General features: G+C 38.8%; 2 protein-coding genes across 2 annotated transcripts; both read right to left on the reverse strand.

Moving 5' to 3' along the window:
- Positions 1-650: 650 nt before the first annotated feature.
- On the reverse strand, positions 651-12,040 carry usp3 (ubiquitin specific peptidase 3). The gene is made up of 15 exons (XM_041038730.1): positions 11,550-12,040; positions 11,152-11,212; positions 10,057-10,194; positions 9,555-9,638; positions 9,227-9,308; positions 8,758-8,837; positions 7,311-7,424; positions 6,828-6,941; positions 6,490-6,639; positions 5,895-6,001; positions 5,555-5,635; positions 5,319-5,437; positions 5,086-5,199; positions 3,506-3,573; positions 651-2,837 (listed from the first exon to the last, which is right to left on the reverse strand). The coding sequence occupies exons 1-15, from the start codon at positions 11,638-11,640 to the stop codon at positions 2,375-2,377; spliced, it is 1,866 nt and encodes a 621-aa protein (XP_040894664.1). The 5' UTR covers positions 11,641-12,040; the 3' UTR covers positions 651-2,374.
- A 694-nt stretch (positions 12,041-12,734) lies between these two features.
- Positions 12,735-17,308, reverse strand: si:dkeyp-73b11.8 (BPTI/Kunitz domain-containing protein). The gene is made up of 6 exons (XM_041038732.1): positions 17,233-17,308; positions 15,790-15,981; positions 14,854-15,030; positions 14,660-14,704; positions 14,280-14,358; positions 12,735-14,153 (listed from the first exon to the last, which is right to left on the reverse strand). Exons 1-6 carry the CDS (start codon positions 17,297-17,299, stop codon positions 14,069-14,071), a joined length of 645 nt encoding a protein of 214 aa, XP_040894666.1. The 5' UTR covers positions 17,300-17,308; the 3' UTR covers positions 12,735-14,068.
- Between the last annotated feature and the right edge of the window lie 2,094 nt (positions 17,309-19,402).

Raw genomic sequence — 19,402 nt, forward strand, 5'->3', positions numbered from 1 at the left:
ACTTTGCCTAATGGAACACGGTGAACTATGACTCAGTGTTTGTGTGTGTATCTGAAATTGCTCAATTGGAGCACAGAGGATGTACTGAGATGGCAAAAGGCAAAATACCATTATATCTATGTCATCACTCCACACTACATTACCAGTTATGTCCTGTTCCACTTGTTATCACCAATCCAAAAAAAAACAAACATGCAGGACACTGGGAAATGCCACCGTTGGGAAGTTGATCACAGTGTGTACCGTGACACACGATGTCACGATGTCCTGAACCAGACCTCTGATCTCACAAACCAACACAAACAGTGCAATGTGAGCTCAATAATAGCAGCTGTGATCTAGCCTCTGAGAGAAAAAGAAAAAGGAGGGGAAAAAGGCCACTTGTGTCATTAATGGGGACAGAGTAGCGAGCCCACAGCCACCTGTGAGCGGGCGAGGAAGAGCAGCTGTTCATCAGCATACAGGAGCGCTTGTTCCTGCCTGAGCGAGAAGGCTGACTGGCTGGCACGTGTCCCGAGGGGAGCTCTTATGAGTGTGTGTGTGTGTGTGTGGGCGGAGATGTTCGCTACAGGGAAAAAAAAAAAAAAAACAACCAAAAAAAATGGCATGCTAAAAAAATAAAGGCTCTCTCTCCTCTGAGTCATATCCATTACAAGCCACAATAAGGGTGCTGGGACAATTATATTGGGCATGTAAACATAATGTACCTTCTGGTGCGCACGTGTCCAGCTTATAAAATCAAATGGCATCATAGGTACACAGGTCAACACAGGTAGACTATATGTTTACATCTGGAAAAAAATCTGACTTCTAATCCATATATATTTTATATTTTTGTTATTAAACATCTCTAAGAATGAAAAAGATAACATCCAGGCACAGAATTATAGGTAGACACAGCTGACATTTTTGCGGGTCTTGAAGGATTCAATTACAGATTACATTCATAATCAATGAACTATTTGGTCAACATAAAGAAAAACAAAAATTTAAATGGACAGTTTCCATGGTGGTCTTTTTTTCTTGTCTGACTCACTGTTCAAAACCCAGACAAAGAAATGCAAAATGACTTGACAATAACACGACTTAAACAATTAATTTGTTATCCGTTGCAGATCGATTTATTGTGTCAATTCTGCTTTGTCTGACCCAAAGTTTTCATTTTTCTTCCTCTGAACACTGAAAACTTACTTCTCTGAAAACAAATAATTTGAATAACAGCTGAAGCATCATTACCTTTCAACTATAGCTCATAATTCTCCCAGTTAAATTAAAAGGATTCACAAATAAAGTCAAACTGGCTCTTATTTCTGATATTTTTCTTTATGTTAAAACCTGTGGTTGCACTATTCTAAGCCCTATTCATTCTGATTTATTCAATAATAGGAGCTTCTGTCAATTACAGGATTACTAAAACAAGACATTAGCACCAAGTGGATAAAAAGATTTTAGCTGCTTTAAAGAGTAATGGTAGTAATAGATAACCCTATCTACCTGTTTAGTTGACACACTGCTACACGTCGTCTGGTTGTCGTAATGGATTGGTGGACTCACTAGGAAAGGAATAGGATTCAGGGAAGCATGCAATTTATGTTTTTTTTTCTCCAAAGATAAAAAAAAAAACAGAACATCAAACATTTGAAAAAAAGATTCTCCATTGTATTTTGTCATATTCACTTTGTCCGATACACATTTTAAAAGAGAATTTCATCAGGCCCTGTGTCTAAGCCCATTTCAGATCAACATAAAAAGTTAAAAGACACTCCAGCACCAATACAGACAAACAAGACAATCTGAGAATGATCATTTCTTTCACATTGGTTCTGGTCAAGAGGTTAAAACATCTTCCTACAGCCCTAATGAGCACTTGTCAGTCAATAAATGCATTGCATTCTAAATCCTAAAATCTCCCCTAATACCTGGAAAAAAGAACTATGTGGTTCTTAAGAGGTGGAAAATATAAAATTAGAAACTTTAAAAACAATAGAGACTCCAAATATTATTACAATGACACGTTGTCTTAACACAATGAATCTCACGAGTCTAGGATAAACATTGGACCAACTGAGGTTCTCCAAGGCTAAAGCTTTACTTCATTACTTTAAACGATCACCTTTGGAATCTATTAGATATGGAGAGGTCTACCTCAACTGAGGAATACAACATCAAGGAAGTAAATGCAAAAAGTCATACTAAACAAAAATCAAGCAGCGAATTATACATGATGCTGTCATGCAGGTCATAAAAGCAAAATAGTCACACATATATTAAAACGTGAAAATTAACTATTATAGTCAAGCACTGTGAGAGATGTGGCTGTGGTGAAGCCAAAATGGAGTGAGGAGCTGGTCTGAGGCAGTAAAGTCTGACAGAATCACTGTGCAACCGTTTGTATAGCTTGGCTAGCTTCCTCTGTTGCAGCCTTGTCTGAGGTATCCCTATCTGTGTCAGCTTCGACCAGTGCAGCCATGTCTCTGCCCACATTTTCCAGCGTGGCATTATCTGGGGCTTTCTCGCCCAAGGTAACCATGTGTGAGGCTGCCGCATCCATCAAAACACCGTCCGTGGCTACCGTGTCTGCGGCAACCTCGTCTGGAGCAACTGCTTCTGAACAAACACTGTCCATCGCTGCCGTGTCCACAGCAGCTTTGTCTGTGGCTGTGCTGTTCGTGGCAGCCTTGTCTGAGGCCACCTGACCAGTCCTCTCCACGTAGAAGAGGATGTAGGCCTTGGCCTTTCTCACTGTGTCCTCATTAGTCAGAGTTACTGTGCTGTCGTTGAAGTGGTACCAGCGGCCCTTGTGGCTGCCATATGCTGTATAATGCCCTGATCCAACCCTGTGAACACAGACACATGCATTACCTTCTTCTCTCTGGCTTCCTACAAGATTTCTTTTACTGCTGCAGGAGCGAGGGGGACACGTAGCAGTGCAACATCGCCACTCAAAGGCAACAGGTAAAACAGCAGCACTTTGACCAGCGGCTCATCTAGGCATGTCTAAACGCATTTTCAAGGACTCTCAGCTTAATGCCTTTCAGCATTTAGTGGCTTCATGAATTTTTAAACTGCAGCTGTCCACAGGGCTTTTCAACAAAACTCTATCTGAATTGTTTTTACAACGATGAGGTGACTGACAGCCAACTGCGGTGGGCAGAGCTGGTCAGCAAATGATAATGTATAGATTTATGGTCGAGAGTTGATTTATTTATTTATTTATTTTAATGTGTGAATGCAGCTGTTTTTGCTACCATGGTGACAAAAGCACATCTAGCACACATCTGATATAAAGATGCTACAGCTCAATGCTGCTGTTTAAACAGATAAAACTTAGACCTGGAAGAACTGAATATCAATTACTACTTGCCCCTTTTTGTGTGTTTAAGCTAAGATGCTTCTTAGGCACATTTTACAATTATTATAACGGCTTTCAAAAAGCCTTTTCTCATCATAATCATTGAAATAAATCATAAGATCAAGTCTGAAAGATGCTTAAGCATCTACTCACCCGGAACCATGATGCACTACGACAGCAACAAGGTCATACAGGCAGCTCCCTGGTAGTGAGTTCTCTGGCTGTAAAAGTAAAAGAGCAAGATGAGCATTTCTTCTCTGGACTCTCAGTTCTACCCAAACCACTGTGCCCCAGAGATTTACAACTGAAGGCAGACACAGTTCAGCCGTCTGAATGTGTATTTAAGCCAGAGGTCTCACTTTCAGAATGGGAGACAAATACAAGTCAGAAAAGTTTCACATGAAAATTCCAGTTGTTCCTTTGTAGCATTGTCAAGGCTGCTGGACAACAGAATTGCTTTACAATTGCGCCCCCTGGAGGTAGAAGACATTCAGACACTTCAGAGGGTGAATACTTCACGGCTTTTTGAAACAGAATGTTCCAAGTACATTACATTTCATGCAATTGCACAAATGTTATTAGCATTATGTAGAACCCTACCGCTTTCCTGAACAATAAATGATGCTCTTTGGGAATGAAACACCAGGCTACATCAGCTGTGAGTGCCCTGCACTGTCCTGAAAACAAGTGCAGGCCTCCTACATGGCAGGCTGGTGATCTGCCACCAATACAGACGCCACCAAGTGAACCCAGTAAGACTGTTAATAAGTCGGCAAATCTATATTTTTTTGGTATATTTAAAGCATTCAATTTATTAATGTGTGAGTGATCATCATCATTTTCCAGATGTAATGTGTCTCTGGTCAGAGGCCAACAGTGATCTCTCTCAAAGACATGTTTTTTCTTTTCTTTGTGGGTATAAATCCATCATCCGCTGACCGTGAAAAGGGAAACTCACAAAAATCACCAGTTTGGCAGTTACTGTAATCTGTGTATATAAACAGACCTTCTATAATATCTATATTTCAAATAGTCTATTCTTCATGCTGTCTGCGGCTGCTCTGTTTGTGCCCAGCTTACAATGCAGTCATTACAGCTTACCGTCATAGTTCACGTCTTACCAAAGTCAGCTGTCTGGCATTTTGCTTATGATTTTTCCATACTGTGACTAGTGGCTCCCGGAGTTACCAAACTGTACCCCTCCATTTCAAAAGGTTTAAATTTGGCAGAAGTACACTAGGTTCTTGTGGTATTTTGATGGTCCCTACAAGTATGACTGAGGTAAAAATGAATAAAATTTCCACAATGGCAACTTCTGCAAACTTGTTTTTCTGTTCAAATCTTCCAGTGGACAGTGGACGCAGAGAAAAGCAAGGATGGCTTATTAACACAAGTATTTATGACAATATTTATTTTGTTATCATACTGTCGTTTAGGTACAGCCAGTGTTCCTGGACTCCACAAAATTGCAGCTAATTATCACACAGGCCTGATCTGAATGAGTACAGCTGACTTCTGACCTATTATGCTACTTACTGTGGCCTTTGATATATGACTGTTGACTTTTTCCAACTAAACTGCTGCAGTTTCATTTTTAGGAATTAATTGCTCCTTGTTTTTTTCATAATTTTCAGACTTATTTTACACTGACTTGTAATTGTACCTAAATTGCCACAGAATGTCTACCATTGAGTGAAATTCCACAATCAACATCTCCTCTGTTTTGAGCTCACCTCAAGTAAGTAGCCTCTCATGTCCAGGCCTTTCAGTGGGAATTCCACATAGGTATCAACCTTGTTTCTCAAAAAGGCCGTCCAGTGGAACCTTTTTAGGTGCAGACACAAAACCTATAATTGGAAATAAAGTTACATCAAAACACACTATTTCCCCCACTGCTTTACTTTCATAGAATAAACTCTTAAATTAGTGAACTGTAATAGATTCATTGAGAATTTCTGTCTCCTACCTTCGGAAGTTTCTGGATCCAGAACTTCTTAGTGGATTTCTGTCGCTTTTTACACTTATGGCAATAGTACAGCTCGGTTTCATCAAGTTCTTCCAGGTCAGTGAAGCTACGTAAGCAGTCTAAAAAAACAAACAAAAAAAAACAAGCAAATATAAAATGATGTGATTAATCTCAGCAAGTTCACAAATAGAAACTTATACTGCCAAAAAAAAAAAATAATAATAATAATAATTTACCGCGTAAGGTGCATGTTGGCCCTGGCTCCTGGTCCTTACTTCTCTTTTGCCTGAACTGGCTGGGAATGTCCAAAGACAGATCTGTGAGTGAAAAAGAAAGGAAATACATTTTCTGATTAAATCATCATGCTGTATCATGCTTTATTTATATACCCCAAAGTGTAACAATCTAATGATTTGCTGTCACATTTACATTCATGTTACACATTCTTTTGTTCACTTTGAAATAGGAAGTAACACTAATGGTCAGAAGTTTGCAATAGAAATGGCTTTGCTAGATCGCAAAATTACTGAAAAGGAGAAAATACTGTGCCTTATTCACCAACAAAATCTGTCTTACCAAGAAATGGATCAAACTTCCGAGATTCTGTCCCACATATCAGGCAGTTGACTTCATTCTGAAGTATTCCCCCAAAAATTGATGTGACAACACTGGCAGTCCCATTTCTGTAAAGCATCAAAAGGCAAACAAAAAGCAGCTTATATCAATAAATGTTCATTAAGAACTTCTTGTGTTCGATTAATGCAGAGACAAAGGATCATATAAAGATCCCCTCATATTCTGCATGTGAACCAATGAATGTTCACCGACTAGCAAACGGTACATATCAGCATTTTATGAAATTTTACTCAAGTAAAACAAAACTCATTTGTGGCTGTGACCATTACAACTTTTTAAAGGCCAGGAGAACAAGACTGCTTTCAATGAGAAAATAAGCAAAAAATTAAACACAGTATGTAAAAAATGCTGCTGTAAAATGAGCTATTGGAAGAACAAAAAGAAAAGAGTTTTGTAAGCCAAGTCACGGATGGCTGACAGCATGACTAAATCTGCCTATTTTGTCAATATAAATTCAGCTGGAAAGCAGCAGAAACACAAAAACACATACATAAACTGGCAAAAACAAAATAATTATAAGGTTAGATGGTCTCACATGCAGCATTTGCCCTCCGCTGTGGAGAGTCTGACCCCATCCTGAGGTGAGACTGGGAGAGACGCCCCGTTGCGACTGTACTGGAGCTCCCTGTGGAGGTGGTCCAGCAGGTAACGCATGAATTCATGGGCATCCTGCTGCTGATAGCCCCTGGACACACAAACACAGCTTTAAATGAGACTACTGTAATGACTCACAATAGGAACAGGAGAACATTGGTGCATATTCCTTCTTCGACAGTATTTTGGCTAAAACATGCTACACATGGACAGAACACAGGACTGAGAAGGAAGCAGTCTACTGCAGTCTGGCAGATTCTCTGCACAGTGTTCGCATACCTGAAACTTGGCATGATTTTCCATATGGCATAAAATAAGGAGTCTGGACTGAAGGCGGTCTGGCTCCCTTGCCAAAGGGAACAAAGGGTTTTCCTGAACTCCTCCACCAAAGACCTGTTCAACATAAAGCAACCCTGTTACCACCATGCACGATCTGGGACAATCAAAACGTGAAGCATATCTAATACTGAGGAGCTACGAAAATGTATCAATGCAAAAGTCTTACCAACGCTTAACACATAAATACACATCAAAAACTTGTGTCAGACTATAATATAACATACAGTGTTTACAGCTTATTTTTCTTGGCACTGATTGTATGACAGTCTATCTGCACTGTTTAATGTGTACACTGTGACACTTACTCTGCAGCAGAATTAAGATAATTACTGTTGTTAGGAGCCTAAGATTTCTGAGAAGGCTGTCTTCCATGATCAAGCACTAGTAACAATAAATTCTCCCTCCTGTAGAAGAGGACCTTACACACTGTTGTCCCCTTGGCTGCGGGTGTGGTACATCCTTCTTCCTGCTGTCTTACCACTGCGTAGAGCTACAGCAGGCAACTCCTTGAAATAACAGCTGAACTGCTCGATGTTGCTGTCAAAGAAACGCATGTTTAGTGATAACATGTTTGAGATTTGCAAAATTTGCCAAAAAAGTAAATGTTCATTTACTGCCTGACCCTGCTGCTGACTAAATCAGTTCTTTTTTAAGATTTTAAATGTTTTCCAATCTTCCAAGCAGCCATTAGTTACTATCCACTTACTGGTATGTTATGGATTACACAGTTAAGTCTTTTTCAAATTATATACATTCTTGTTATGAATAGAGTTTTCGGGATTAGATTTTCTGACAACACAGCCGTACTCTTCAGCTGCTGCTCAAATCTTAAACACTGTAGCTTCCCACCAACACATAAACATGGCATCTTGAAGAATTTGCCACTACAAAGGGACTACAAAAATTCAGACTGAATCTAATTAAGTAGTTCCATTGTACTATTATCTCTTTCTCATTTATGGGCTGCTAGTTCCTGCACTTCTGTAATTTTTATTAAATTATTTTTAAAATCTACTTGCAATGCCTCATCATTTGTACACTGTACAGTGAACTACAAGAAATGACAGTCAAGCTCAGACAGACCAGCTGCCCAACACTTTCTTTTTGGCAGGCTTGTCCACCAGTCCTTCTCTTTAGATGTCTGTTTGGCTGCACATTCTGGATTTCTCTATCAACTACAGCCTAAATTAAATATTATTATATCGGTAGATAGTGGTTTGCCATGTTAAAATGCTAAATGTTAACATGTTAAATTAGTTTATTTTGTTTCAATGTTAGATGCTCACTTTCTGGCAACAAAAATAGATATTGCAGCATGCCTATGCTTTTAAGTTGCATTTTTATATAGGATATGACATAATGACATTGCAGTTTGGTTCTGATGATATTAATTATTCACTGAATTTAAGGGGGAAGCCAAAGTTGACATTGCAAAGATAATATAAACGCAAACAAAGAGAACTATATATTCTTAGTGATGAATTGGCTGCATGAAGCACATATCAAGATTCTGCAAATTGATTTTAAAACCAAATTGAAATTAATAGGTGCCTGGAAAGTAGTCTTCAAATCTACAAATGCATTGGCAAATGGTCAGCAGTAATATCAGATATAATTTATATAAGGCAAATGTGCAAATACAGCAGTATAATCCTTTAGGAACCAGGCAAATGTGTGTTATTGGGAAAATCTGGTCTGTAACTGCGTCTTGTTTCCAAGCAGCCTGTGTAATCCCTCTAACTGTGCCCCAGACTGTATTAATAAAGGATGACTGGTCGTGGGGCCCTGGGTCTACAGGGGCAGAGCCACTGAACCAGGCAGCAAACCCAGTTTACCACCCACATACCTCATCCTCAGTGCAGAACCTTACCTGAGGGACTGCAGAATGGCGTTCATGAAGCATGTGTTGCCCAAGTTCCGCAGGCCTGTAGCACCTAAAGCTGTCCCATCCTGACAAAGACATAGATTAATGTGTGTGTGTGTGTGTGTGTCTCTCTCTCTCTCTCTATATATATATATATATATATATATATTATTTTTTATTTATTTATTTTTTTAAATGCCTTTTATAAATGCCTTAGTAAAGAAACTAACTTAAAAAAAATGTAAACTGTCGTTTAAAGATATTGCAATGGTCACTATGTGTAGAGCTCTGTAAAGGCTGCTATGACTCATTTAATTGAAGCCCTGTCCCACAGTGTGAATATAGTCTTGTAAAAGGAAAATTTGAGCAATGTTTGAGTCATAGTACAATCTTTTGACTTAATTAATTTGTGGGGTGGCTGCAACTTTGCTTCTTCTTTCACAAGAAAACAATCGTAATATTTTCTGGCACTTACATTGTCTTTTAACAGTTTGCTGTCTGGAGCTGGGCTCTCCTGAAGTTTTCTTTTCCTCTGTCTGTCGCCCATCAGTGCTGAGCTGGAAGGGGGGAAAACATTTTCTCTGGACACTGATCTTGTACTGAGCATACGGTGAGCCACGTTTTTTTTATCTTCCTGATAAGGCTTAAGATGGCTTTTTAAGTCAGATTTTGTCAAACTATCAAAACTGCTGCTCCATTTCAATTGTTGTTATTTACATAATTTGGCGAGTGTAATAATGGTAGAGTAAAACAACAAGACAAAAAACATATTTAAAGACTTCATTCTTGAGATTAGTACTTACTTTTCTAAACTCTGAAGATGTTCCCTCACCTTCTGCACCTGTCCAAGTTTGGTGTCATTGACAACAAATTCATCACATCTGTAACTATAAAATCTACATTAGACAAGACACATACATATTTGAAAACACAATAAACGTACTGAGATTTGAACCCATCACAATCTAAATGTATCCGAGCTGTGTTAGCACGTAGCACTGAACCACATATGAGTGATTTTTATCAAATCCTTAAGAATATTGTTTATGAAATTTGGATCACTGTGTTTTGCTTGGAATTAGCGCTTGATTATTTGTGGCATGCAACCAGAAGACTGTTGGATCACTTGCAAAGTAACTGATCAAGCTTCAATAAATTAATGAGGATTGTTAAAAACCATTTGGTTCCCATTACCATGGAATAACAGCCCTTTGACTGTTAAGTTTTAATGACTGCACTTTTGTAGGGCCCCACGGTGACTCACAGATTGTAGACATAGATAGGCTAGTCACGAAGGACACTCACCAAAATACGCTGTAGTTGCTGCAGTCCATGCAGACAGAGTGATGGGATTTCTCTTTCTCCTGTTTCTCACCCTTCCTTTGACTAATGCCAAGGACTTGAGCCTCTTCAAAGTGCTTCTTTGCATGTCCATTGACATATCTATAAAAAAAAATGATTATTTTAGGACACAACCATTAAAAAACATGCTGAAAAAAATTAGATGTTCCAGTTCTGATCTCCTGAACAACTACACTGCTACTCAACTACCGGACCATAACGGTTTGTGACTCTCATGCATCATGAATACATTTGAGTCACAAAGCTAAGCATCTGTCTAATAGCAGGTCCTTGACAGCACTTCCTGATGTCTTGAAAGTATTCCCAAAGACCTCAAAGACTCTTCTAACCATGTGGATAAAAAAATAATCTGTCGGCAGCGTAATAAAATAGATATTTAACCTGTTTCCCAAGTTCAGATTCCAAACCCTTGTTCAAACGAAGATGGTAACTGAAAATGACGTGGCTTTGCTTGTTTTGAAGGACATGTACCAAAATTTGAAAGATCTGTCATCAGTGACATTTATTTTTATTACTGTGATGTATAGTTGTCTATATTAATGTTATTTTATATGAGTACAAGCTGTATCTACACAACAGTGTGTTTAAAGTTTTCTGACGCTGTACAAATTCAAGCAACAAACTACAAACAGTATCATGTGTTGCAACACGACCTTCTAGGTTTTTCAAAGGTTTCAGGGAGCAAAATGGATGCTTAGCTCTGTGACTTCAATGAAGTTATGATTCACAAGAAGCTGAAACTGGGGCTAACTAGGCATACCCTGATACAATCGCAGCTCAGGGGAAATACTTCCACAAAATACTTAACATGTGCTTTATTAACCTCAGGTTTTGAGGGCCACATTTATGCACAGCCATCTCAGTGCCCACTGATTGACTTCTCAAGACTACAATCCTTAATTTACATATTGCAGCCCTTGCATGGACTTGCCAGCTCCAAAGTCAAAATAATCCCCCAAAACAAAAGGATTGAGACACTATGTTTGCCACTCTTGCGTGCAGCTTTTGTTGCCAACCAAACAACAGACACCAACTTACCTTCCACAGTGAACCACCAGACAGGTAAGGCAAATCCAAGGACTTTTATTAGACCTGCAAACTGGAAATGAAAGATGAAGCTGTCTTAGTTGTGAAGTGTGCAGTTTAATGAGACAATGTACTGCTGGGATTTGTTTTTGAATTGGTCATTCTTTAATGTGTCACAGGGACATCACCGTGTCTTGTGAATTGTGATTTGCCCTTGTGGTAGCTGTTGCACTGACTTGTAGCTACAGTATCTATCTAGATGACACATATGTGGCGGTGTCCGTAGCCTGGCCAGAAGCAGGGATCCAAAACATCACACAAAGAGCTATAATTTAAGTTTACATAAACGCTGATGATCCAAACGCTTTAGCGTAAACGTTAAATGAAATAGTGACAAAGATTTCTCTTACCGTTGCAACACCAGGAGGACGGCGTACCGTTAGGGAACCTGGAGGAATCGACAGCGCAGCTCACGTTTGAGTTCAGATGAGAGCACTCCATCAGTTTACAGTAGTGAGTAAGTCAGCTAACGTTATCCAGCACTACAACACCAGCGCTACCTGGAACAAGGCAGCTAACAATGGGCAGCCAATTAACCTAAACTAGCTAGCTAACGTTAGCTGACCAACTACTTCTGTTCGCGGACGCACGTTTTCCTGTCTTTGCTAACGCTAACACGTTTGGTAGCGACTAGATTTCCAGCATAATTTTAGAGTACACCCGTTTACAGAAAAAAATGGTAATACTGTTTTCACCCTGACATGGTGTAAAATAAAACCGCAACGTTATCTCTGGTGTATAAGGTACTAGATAACCGCTAGCGTTTGTCACAAACAAATGGAAATAACTCGAGGAAGTGACGTAGAGTCTGCCGGCTCGGCCGTTTGCCAAACAGAGAACAAAGATGAAAAAGCGTCTGTTAGTAGCACTGAACTACTTCCTGCTTCGCTTACGCTCCCCTAGGCTGCGTAGACATACTGTAGGTGCTTCACATGGGAGTCGGTATTCTTTTCTATTACATTTACACCTACCCGCATCTCTAATATTTAACCAAATTCAGCCATATCGTGAAAGCTGCTTGTTTGGCAGTCGCTCGGTGTCACGCATGCGTAATTTTGCTGATGCCGTTTCCTCTCTTCCATTAACATGTACAGCCGGGGAATCATGTTTGACAGCGTGATTTTGACATGTTAAAACTTTGAAAGAGTTTTATCATAAATATACATTAGAATTATATCAGTGTTAAGTGCTTAACCACGCTTTAGATGATGTAGCTCAACACTTTCAGTGTTGGTAGGTAGGTAGGTAAGTACATGTACTGTACTGTACTTAAAAAGATGCTTTTGTTCTCTACTTGTGTATTTCCATTTCATTCAACTTCATAGGGTGCTTTTACTGCACTACAATTAAGAAGAGAATATTGAACTTTTTCTCAACCAAATTTATTTGACAGCTTTAGTTACTTTTCAGATTAAGATCTGAAAGAAAAAACTTATAAAACACAACACAATGTCACAAAATGGAGACAAATTAAAAATACATTTTCCATTAAGTCTAAAACATTTAATGATAATATTAAATTTACTGCATCTTTCCATGTTTACAACTTACACATGGCAAGGGTTGTCAAAAACCTTTTTTCTTGTTTTGATTAGGTATGAACCTGGGTCTTCCTCTGACATTTCCGATTTAAATTTGGGATGAACACCAACAGTATAATCTATTAGTTCAATAGATTAGACAGACTAATTAAACAACAGTGAAAAACCCTGTTCCAACTCAAACAGCAAAAAACACCCTGGAAAAAAAGCCTCTGTAAATGTGTTCTGTACTCAAACAGTTCGAGAAGAATTTCAGCACTAAAACAATGATAATCAAAACATTAACACCACCTATAGTGAATAAAAAAATGCAGCTCCACCAGCACCTTTCCTACAAAATAAAACATTCTAGTGATTATTCTGCAATATCCTCAGCCATTTTTATATACCAAATACAAAGCGTCTGCTTAAATCATATTTCAGCCATACATTTTAAGATAAATGTGAGGTTTTATTGACACTTGCTGATCTTTACAGTCTAACACTGAATATTCACAAACGCTGAGCAAGAAAACATAATAACAAAAAACATCTCTAAATATGTGTTGGGATTTAAATTGGCACATGCATTCAGAGGACTTCAGACAGTTTTTAGCAAATGGTCTAGCCAGGTGATGATGCAGTTATATTTTGGAAACACTGAAATGATTAAGAGATAACACAGTTAAAAGCATATCAGGTAACAGTGCAGAAGAGGATGAGTATCTGAACTTGAAATTATGTAGTTTGGCTCCTGAGCACGAACATTTGTCTAAAACACTGACTTTCTTCTAGTGGAAGTTTTTTTCCATAACGTCTGAATGATGGGTTTGTATCTTTTAGGGCTGCAAGTCATAATTAGTTGAATTAATAATTACTTTGATGATTATTTACTCAATTAATTGTTTAGTCTCTAAAATGTCAGAAATTTGTAAGGATTCACAATTTCCTGGATCCCCAAATGTTTGTTTTGTCCAGCCAACAGTACAAAACTAAATATACTGATTTTGCTTTCACATAAAACAAAGAAAGGCAGAAAATCCAAACAAATGATAAACTGAAACAAAGGGAATGTTTGTCATTTTTGCTTGAAAATTTAGTGTGAGTAATTAGCTATCAAAATGGTTGCTGAAAACAAACAAACCAACTTGAGACAGGTCACTTTGAACAAGCAGTTGAGGTGAAACAAAACAGAAAATTGAACAAACTGTTCAATCTCAGTAAAAAATGCAAGTTGAACTTATAATGTAATAATCAGTTGATATGTTTGGCACCAAGACCAGTAGAGTTATAACATAAAAGCAAGCTGGTAAAAACTCCACATGTTGCAGTTGAGGTTACGTGATGATCTATGCCATTTCAATTCCCTGCTCGCGAAGAGGTAAGTCAGACTTGGGGTCTTTACTTTTCCCTGGAGCCTTGGAGCTCTTCTTCCTATAGAAGTACAATAAATATGAATATAATTAAAGAGAGTAATCGTTAACTAGTAAGTAATGCTATTGCTTTTTAGCTGTTGTCTATCACCATTCTTTATGTAAAACTAAAGACAAAAAAACTTACTTTGACTTAACGGTCAAGACGGTCACAGTGATGATGATAGCGGCAACAATCACAGCTAGCAAAACTCCACAGATGATTGCTGTTAAATAGGACAACAGTGTAACAGATGAAAATTCATGTAAATAGATTAGATAGCATACAACAAACTAACTATATAACAACATTTGTATTCACAAAGTTGTAACCAGTTACAACCTGATGAATAATGTGTACAAAACAGCTTGGACTAACCCAAATAAAACAGAGATCTGATTCTGATTCTGATTACACTGTCACGTTTAAAATAAGAAATAATTCACAGTATTTTGGAAATAAAGATTGTGTAGCTTGTCACGGCTTTTAGCTAAATATTACACTGAATTCATTGTGTGTCTACTCACCAATAGGAGTGTCTGGCTCGTCCTCCTCCTCTTCATCACCATCATCTTAGAACCAAGACATTTAACATCAGCATGTTAAAAACTATGATAGTATCATTATGAATCATTAGATTTAAAATATGCATTGACTTATTGATTATTATTAATATATATAATTATCAGCAACTGTGTACATAGGAGAGATTTGCGCTCACCGTGGATGCCAGCACATGTGGCATTGCAGCTGTCATAGTCGAAAAATCTGTTTCCGTTTCCAACGCAACCAGACCAAAGGAACTTTTTGCATTTGTCATGAACAGAATCATAATAGTATCTCAGATACTGACCACCACAAATACCTTTGGCCTTTTTGAAGTGGCAAGCTTGAGTTTCTGTGAAGAGAAAACATCATCCCCATTATCATCATCAGTCATCATCATTAGAAATAGTCATATCAGTGGCTGCAGTTTTTTAATGATGGCATTATAAAAACACTAATGTGACTGATTATGTCTCAATTGTTCAGCTATTCAAACAGCAGAGCTTTAGATGATTAAAACTTTATTAAGCAGGCTGTGAAAACGTCAGGTGTATTTGTTTATACATTCATGTCTGTCAAAAGTAGTCCTGCTCTTTCACCACTTGGTGGCGTATTGCTAATACTCAATTTGACATGTGTCTTTCCTACAGCCTCTGAGGAAATACAGTAATTACATGTGAAAATTATTAAATTATTATTAAATTTCATTATTTTGGTCTATTAAACTGACAAAATAACATTGGCACTAATAACTAATGATCATGATTAACATGCTCCTCTTCAAGCATAGCACAGGTGTGCCTCAAATCTAGTTGAGGCAGATGACTCAAGAGGGCCTTTCTCTCTCTCTCTCAGTTATGATGATGTAGAGTTTCCTTTCATGGCCCTTTAGATCATAAAACTCCACCTTATTAGCTAGTTCATGTTCCAAAGTCCTCAGAAAACAGACAGGAAGAAGGACATATTTTTTTAGTCTGCGCACATATACTTTTAGGCGGTTTTTGAAGTTACATTAAGACATTTTGCATATTTAAAACTGAAGATTAGTGGTTAAACCAAATGAATGATTGCATTAGACTACCGTAACTAAAAATGCATAAAATCATCTTACCATCCCTGGGGTAGAACCACTCTGCATTGTCGGAACAGTTTCTCATGCACTCCCTTTCATTTTGAAAACGGTTGGCATTTCCTCCTGTGCCTTTGTATAGGAAAGGATTGCACTGGTCTTTGGCGGCATCGTAATACAAATAGGGGGTAAAGGTTGGGCCATCACCTTGTTCGGGGGCCAGCAGACAGAAATCTGTTGGATGATAAAAAATAAACTGCAAGTCAGATAAGTTTTATTTGTAAGAAGTCTGTAGCGACGCTTTGATTTTCTCATCATTCCAGTGAGAGGTAGTGTTGGCTAATTACAGAGTAAGCTGGTGAGATGACCGTTGCAGTTTCTGTATGATATATGCTTCCTTAAAAATCATCAACAGATACCACAGATCACATAACTAATGTTTAACTAACCCCATCACCAGAGACCCACTCCCTTTTTTATGACCACAATAAAACACTACCATTTACCATTTTCAGTCCTCCCACCTTTCATGCATGTCACAGAAAGGAAGTGTTTTCAAATGGTTCTTTTACACAAAGTGAACTTGATTTTGGAGGGAAGAAGCTAACTAACTAAATAAATGGCTATTCCTGCCTGAATGCTCAAAATTTGGACCTTCCCAATAATTTACACAGTCGTGAGGTGAGAAGAAGTTGCAGGTTGACATAGTTTCAGCTAATCATGCTCATAACAGTCAGCTCAGACAGAAATAATCTCAGTGTTTAAAGGTTTGGAATTACAGAGGAAGGAACTGTCCAGTCAGCTTAGCGAAATCTTTAAAAGTGTGTAAATAACATTTCTAGGAGAGTAAATGGAAAGTAAACACCATCTTTTTTGGTCGCTGCTAAAGATAATCATCGTTGGCTTCAGTTGCAAGTTACAACATGAACATAAACTCAATAAGAAGGTAAAATACAATTATCTCCTGCTGAGAGGTGTAATCTATACTTGTATCATGAACTGATTTCTTTGTGAAGTCTATTGCTTTCTGATTGAACTGAATGAGTTTTTCCCCCTTACCATGCTGCAAAAATATACACACATCATTTTTATACTGCGCATAATTCAGCCCACAGTTTATGTAGTCCTTAGTAGGTCCCCATGTGACAGAAAAACGGAGATCTACGCGCCAATGTAACCTCCATGTTGCTCTGAAAGGGCTGAAGGTGACGTTTAATTTCCTTGATCCAGTTTCACTATTAGTAAACAGCCTAAACTAAAACGTTGCATAGTGAAAGACATGAATCAATAATAGATAAAATATGTAAACCACAATATTTTTGCAATTCATTTTAAAAAGCAGCAATTTATAAAAGTCACAAGGCTAAAGATGAGGCTGTTTACTAATAGTCTCGCCTGTTCTGAAAAGTAAACCTTAGGTCTATAAAATGTTTTTTTGGTTATGGTAAATGCTGGGTAATTTAAGAAGAAAGTATTTTGATATACCTGGAGTCCTTGAATGGCCGACGTAGAGTGCAGCAAAAGCTATCCCCCAAAACAGCAGGTGCTTCATCTTGCTGCTTCTCTTTGTGCTGTCTTTGCTGGAGCGAGTAACAGTTGTACAGTACATGGAAGTGGGTTGTCATTACTGACCTTTGGACAGTCATTTCCCTAATGGTCACACCTTCAGTCGAAACAAATGCTAACAGCTGGGATAGACATCTTCCCCTTTTTATTACCTTTATTGTAGGCTGCCATTTTACTCTTACTTCAAGATTGTGGCTGACAACTTGCCTTGTTCTGTTTTAACTAGGCATGTGCATCCCACATGTGCAGATTCAAGCATCGAGCTTAGCGGAGGGGCCTATATAAGCAGAGCTTTCTGCTGTCCAGGGCTCTTCTCGGAAACCGTACATCACAGGGCGCACCTCCTTTCACACAAACGCTCCACCACAGAGACTTGGACTACAGAGGAAAGGTAATGATAAATACAGTACTTTTCTGCTGTTTGAAAAGAAAAAAAAACCCAGTGATTGTAAACAAATCTCAACCACTGGTGACATAGAACTGGTACAGTGAGCTGAGAATCTTATATAAGGGCAGAAGCCACTGCTGGCTAAGGCCGAAAACCACACCCCAAGAGAGACCAAACTCGCTCTGTGACCCAGGGACCCGACCTCAGCTCTCTGTAAACGAGTTACTCTGCGTAACAGACACCAGGAACAGAGGTTTTGTAATACAATTGATGTCAACCAGTTATAGAATTTAAGACAGAATTATAGATAGTTATTAATTGAGTGACTGAATTTTAAGTCACATAAACAAAAATCTAAATTAAAAATAAATAAGCCGCATGTAAATCCTAACTAGGCCAGTTTGAAAGCCTCCTTTGTAATTTTAATTTTATTTTCTTTGTGATAAATATAACCCTGCCATACTGAGTGAATAAAGCGAATAAAGGCCAAAGCCTGTTCTATGTCTATAGAATCACCACACCGTAAATTAATTAGGCCAGAGAATTTTCTTTGAGAAGGACACCACGTCGCCCGTGAGAGGTAAGTTCCAGTGCATCCACACTACGGCAACACTGATTAGCCCTAGGCACATATACAAACACCTCATTTTGTTTTGAGTGGATAACCTGTGTAGGAACCCTCCGCAGACGAACCAGGTGTTCGTGTCCGGTTAAGATCCTCATAACTGTTAGGAATTATTTTGGTTAGGGTTTTTCCGATAGGGCTCTTTAGATAGAATGACTGAGGCAGGTTTGTGGGTTCGTGCAAGCACTCTTCTACCAGCTTCAGGCCCATAATGAGGCAGGTAAAAGAAGCATCGCCAGGGCGCGCCTTTGAGAGTATCCCAGCTAACAATCCACGTTAGGCCAGTGTAGAATCATATAAGAGGGCCCTGCTCCACCCCTCTCCCCTTCTCGCAATCTGAAAAACCTTAAGGATCATACGTTGTTTCAAGTCAGGAATGAAGCCAATGAGCGAGAGTAGCTGCATAGGGGCCCACGTTAGCAACCGGATGCAGGACAGAGAAACTAGCTGTAACTTCTCTGAGGGCTAAGGGCCAGTTAGCATGGTCCATGGATCTGTGAGGGCTACAGGTAGCAGATTAATGAATGTGCCTTTGCTGCCAGGAAGGCCTCAGTTTAGACGCCTCTGGTTAAAAAGTGTGTCTTTCGCTTTCATGTCCACTCCACACCCCTGCCCACTGCTGCAGGCTATTCTTTTTAACACCTTGCACAGATAGAACCAGGAGACGTAGAGCTTTCAAACAAAGTATAATTTGTCAAGGTTGTGTGAAGATTGAGTCTGGTGTTGTGTCAAAGATTCTGTTTCTCTGTTGATATGTGTTTCCCCTTAACCTTAGCATAAGCCCACTTTATACCACACCCCCTGCAGTTGTTTTCGGAGACGCTCCACGTAACTTACCCTAAACCTAAGCACTTATCTCTGCTATGCCTAACCATAACCCAACCACGGCCAACATCGTTTGGGAGGGAAACTCTGTTTAAAGGGGGAATAGACTTTGACACAAAACCTGTTCAGATCAAAACACACCTGAAGTAGATTTACAAAGGCCAAAGTGTCCCACATGTGGGACGGTGTATTTTTAAAGGTTAATGTTAACTGACTTCAGTGCAACAATGGAAAACAACCTTCCACTTTAC

This window comes from Toxotes jaculatrix, chromosome 5 (genome assembly GCF_017976425.1).
Source record: "Toxotes jaculatrix isolate fToxJac2 chromosome 5, fToxJac2.pri, whole genome shotgun sequence".
NCBI lineage: Eukaryota > Metazoa > Chordata > Actinopteri > Toxotidae > Toxotes > Toxotes jaculatrix.

Excerpts from the sequence above, each read along its gene's own strand:
- usp3 (XM_041038730.1), bottom strand. The coding sequence starts at position 11,640 with ATGGAGTGCTCTCATCTGAACTCAAACGTGAGCTGCGCTGTCGATTCC. Across the intron at positions 6,640-6,827 it reads AAAATCATGCCAAGTTTCAG|GGGCTATCAGCAGCAGGATG; the intron begins GTATGCGAACAC and ends TTGTGTGTCCAG. Across the intron at positions 5,438-5,554 it reads GCCAACATGCACCTTACGCG|ACTGCTTACGTAGCTTCACT; the intron begins GTAAATTATTAT and ends TTGTTTTTTTAG.
- si:dkeyp-73b11.8 (XM_041038732.1), bottom strand. The coding sequence starts at position 17,299 with ATGAAGCACCTGCTGTTTTGGGGGATAGCTTTTGCTGCACTCTACGTC. Across the intron at positions 15,982-17,232 it reads CGGCCATTCAAGGACTCCAG|ATTTCTGTCTGCTGGCCCCC; the intron begins GTATATCAAAAT and ends ATCATCCAACAG. Across the intron at positions 15,031-15,789 it reads GTGGTTCTACCCCAGGGATG|AAACTCAAGCTTGCCACTTC; the intron begins GTAAGATGATTT and ends TTCTCTTCACAG.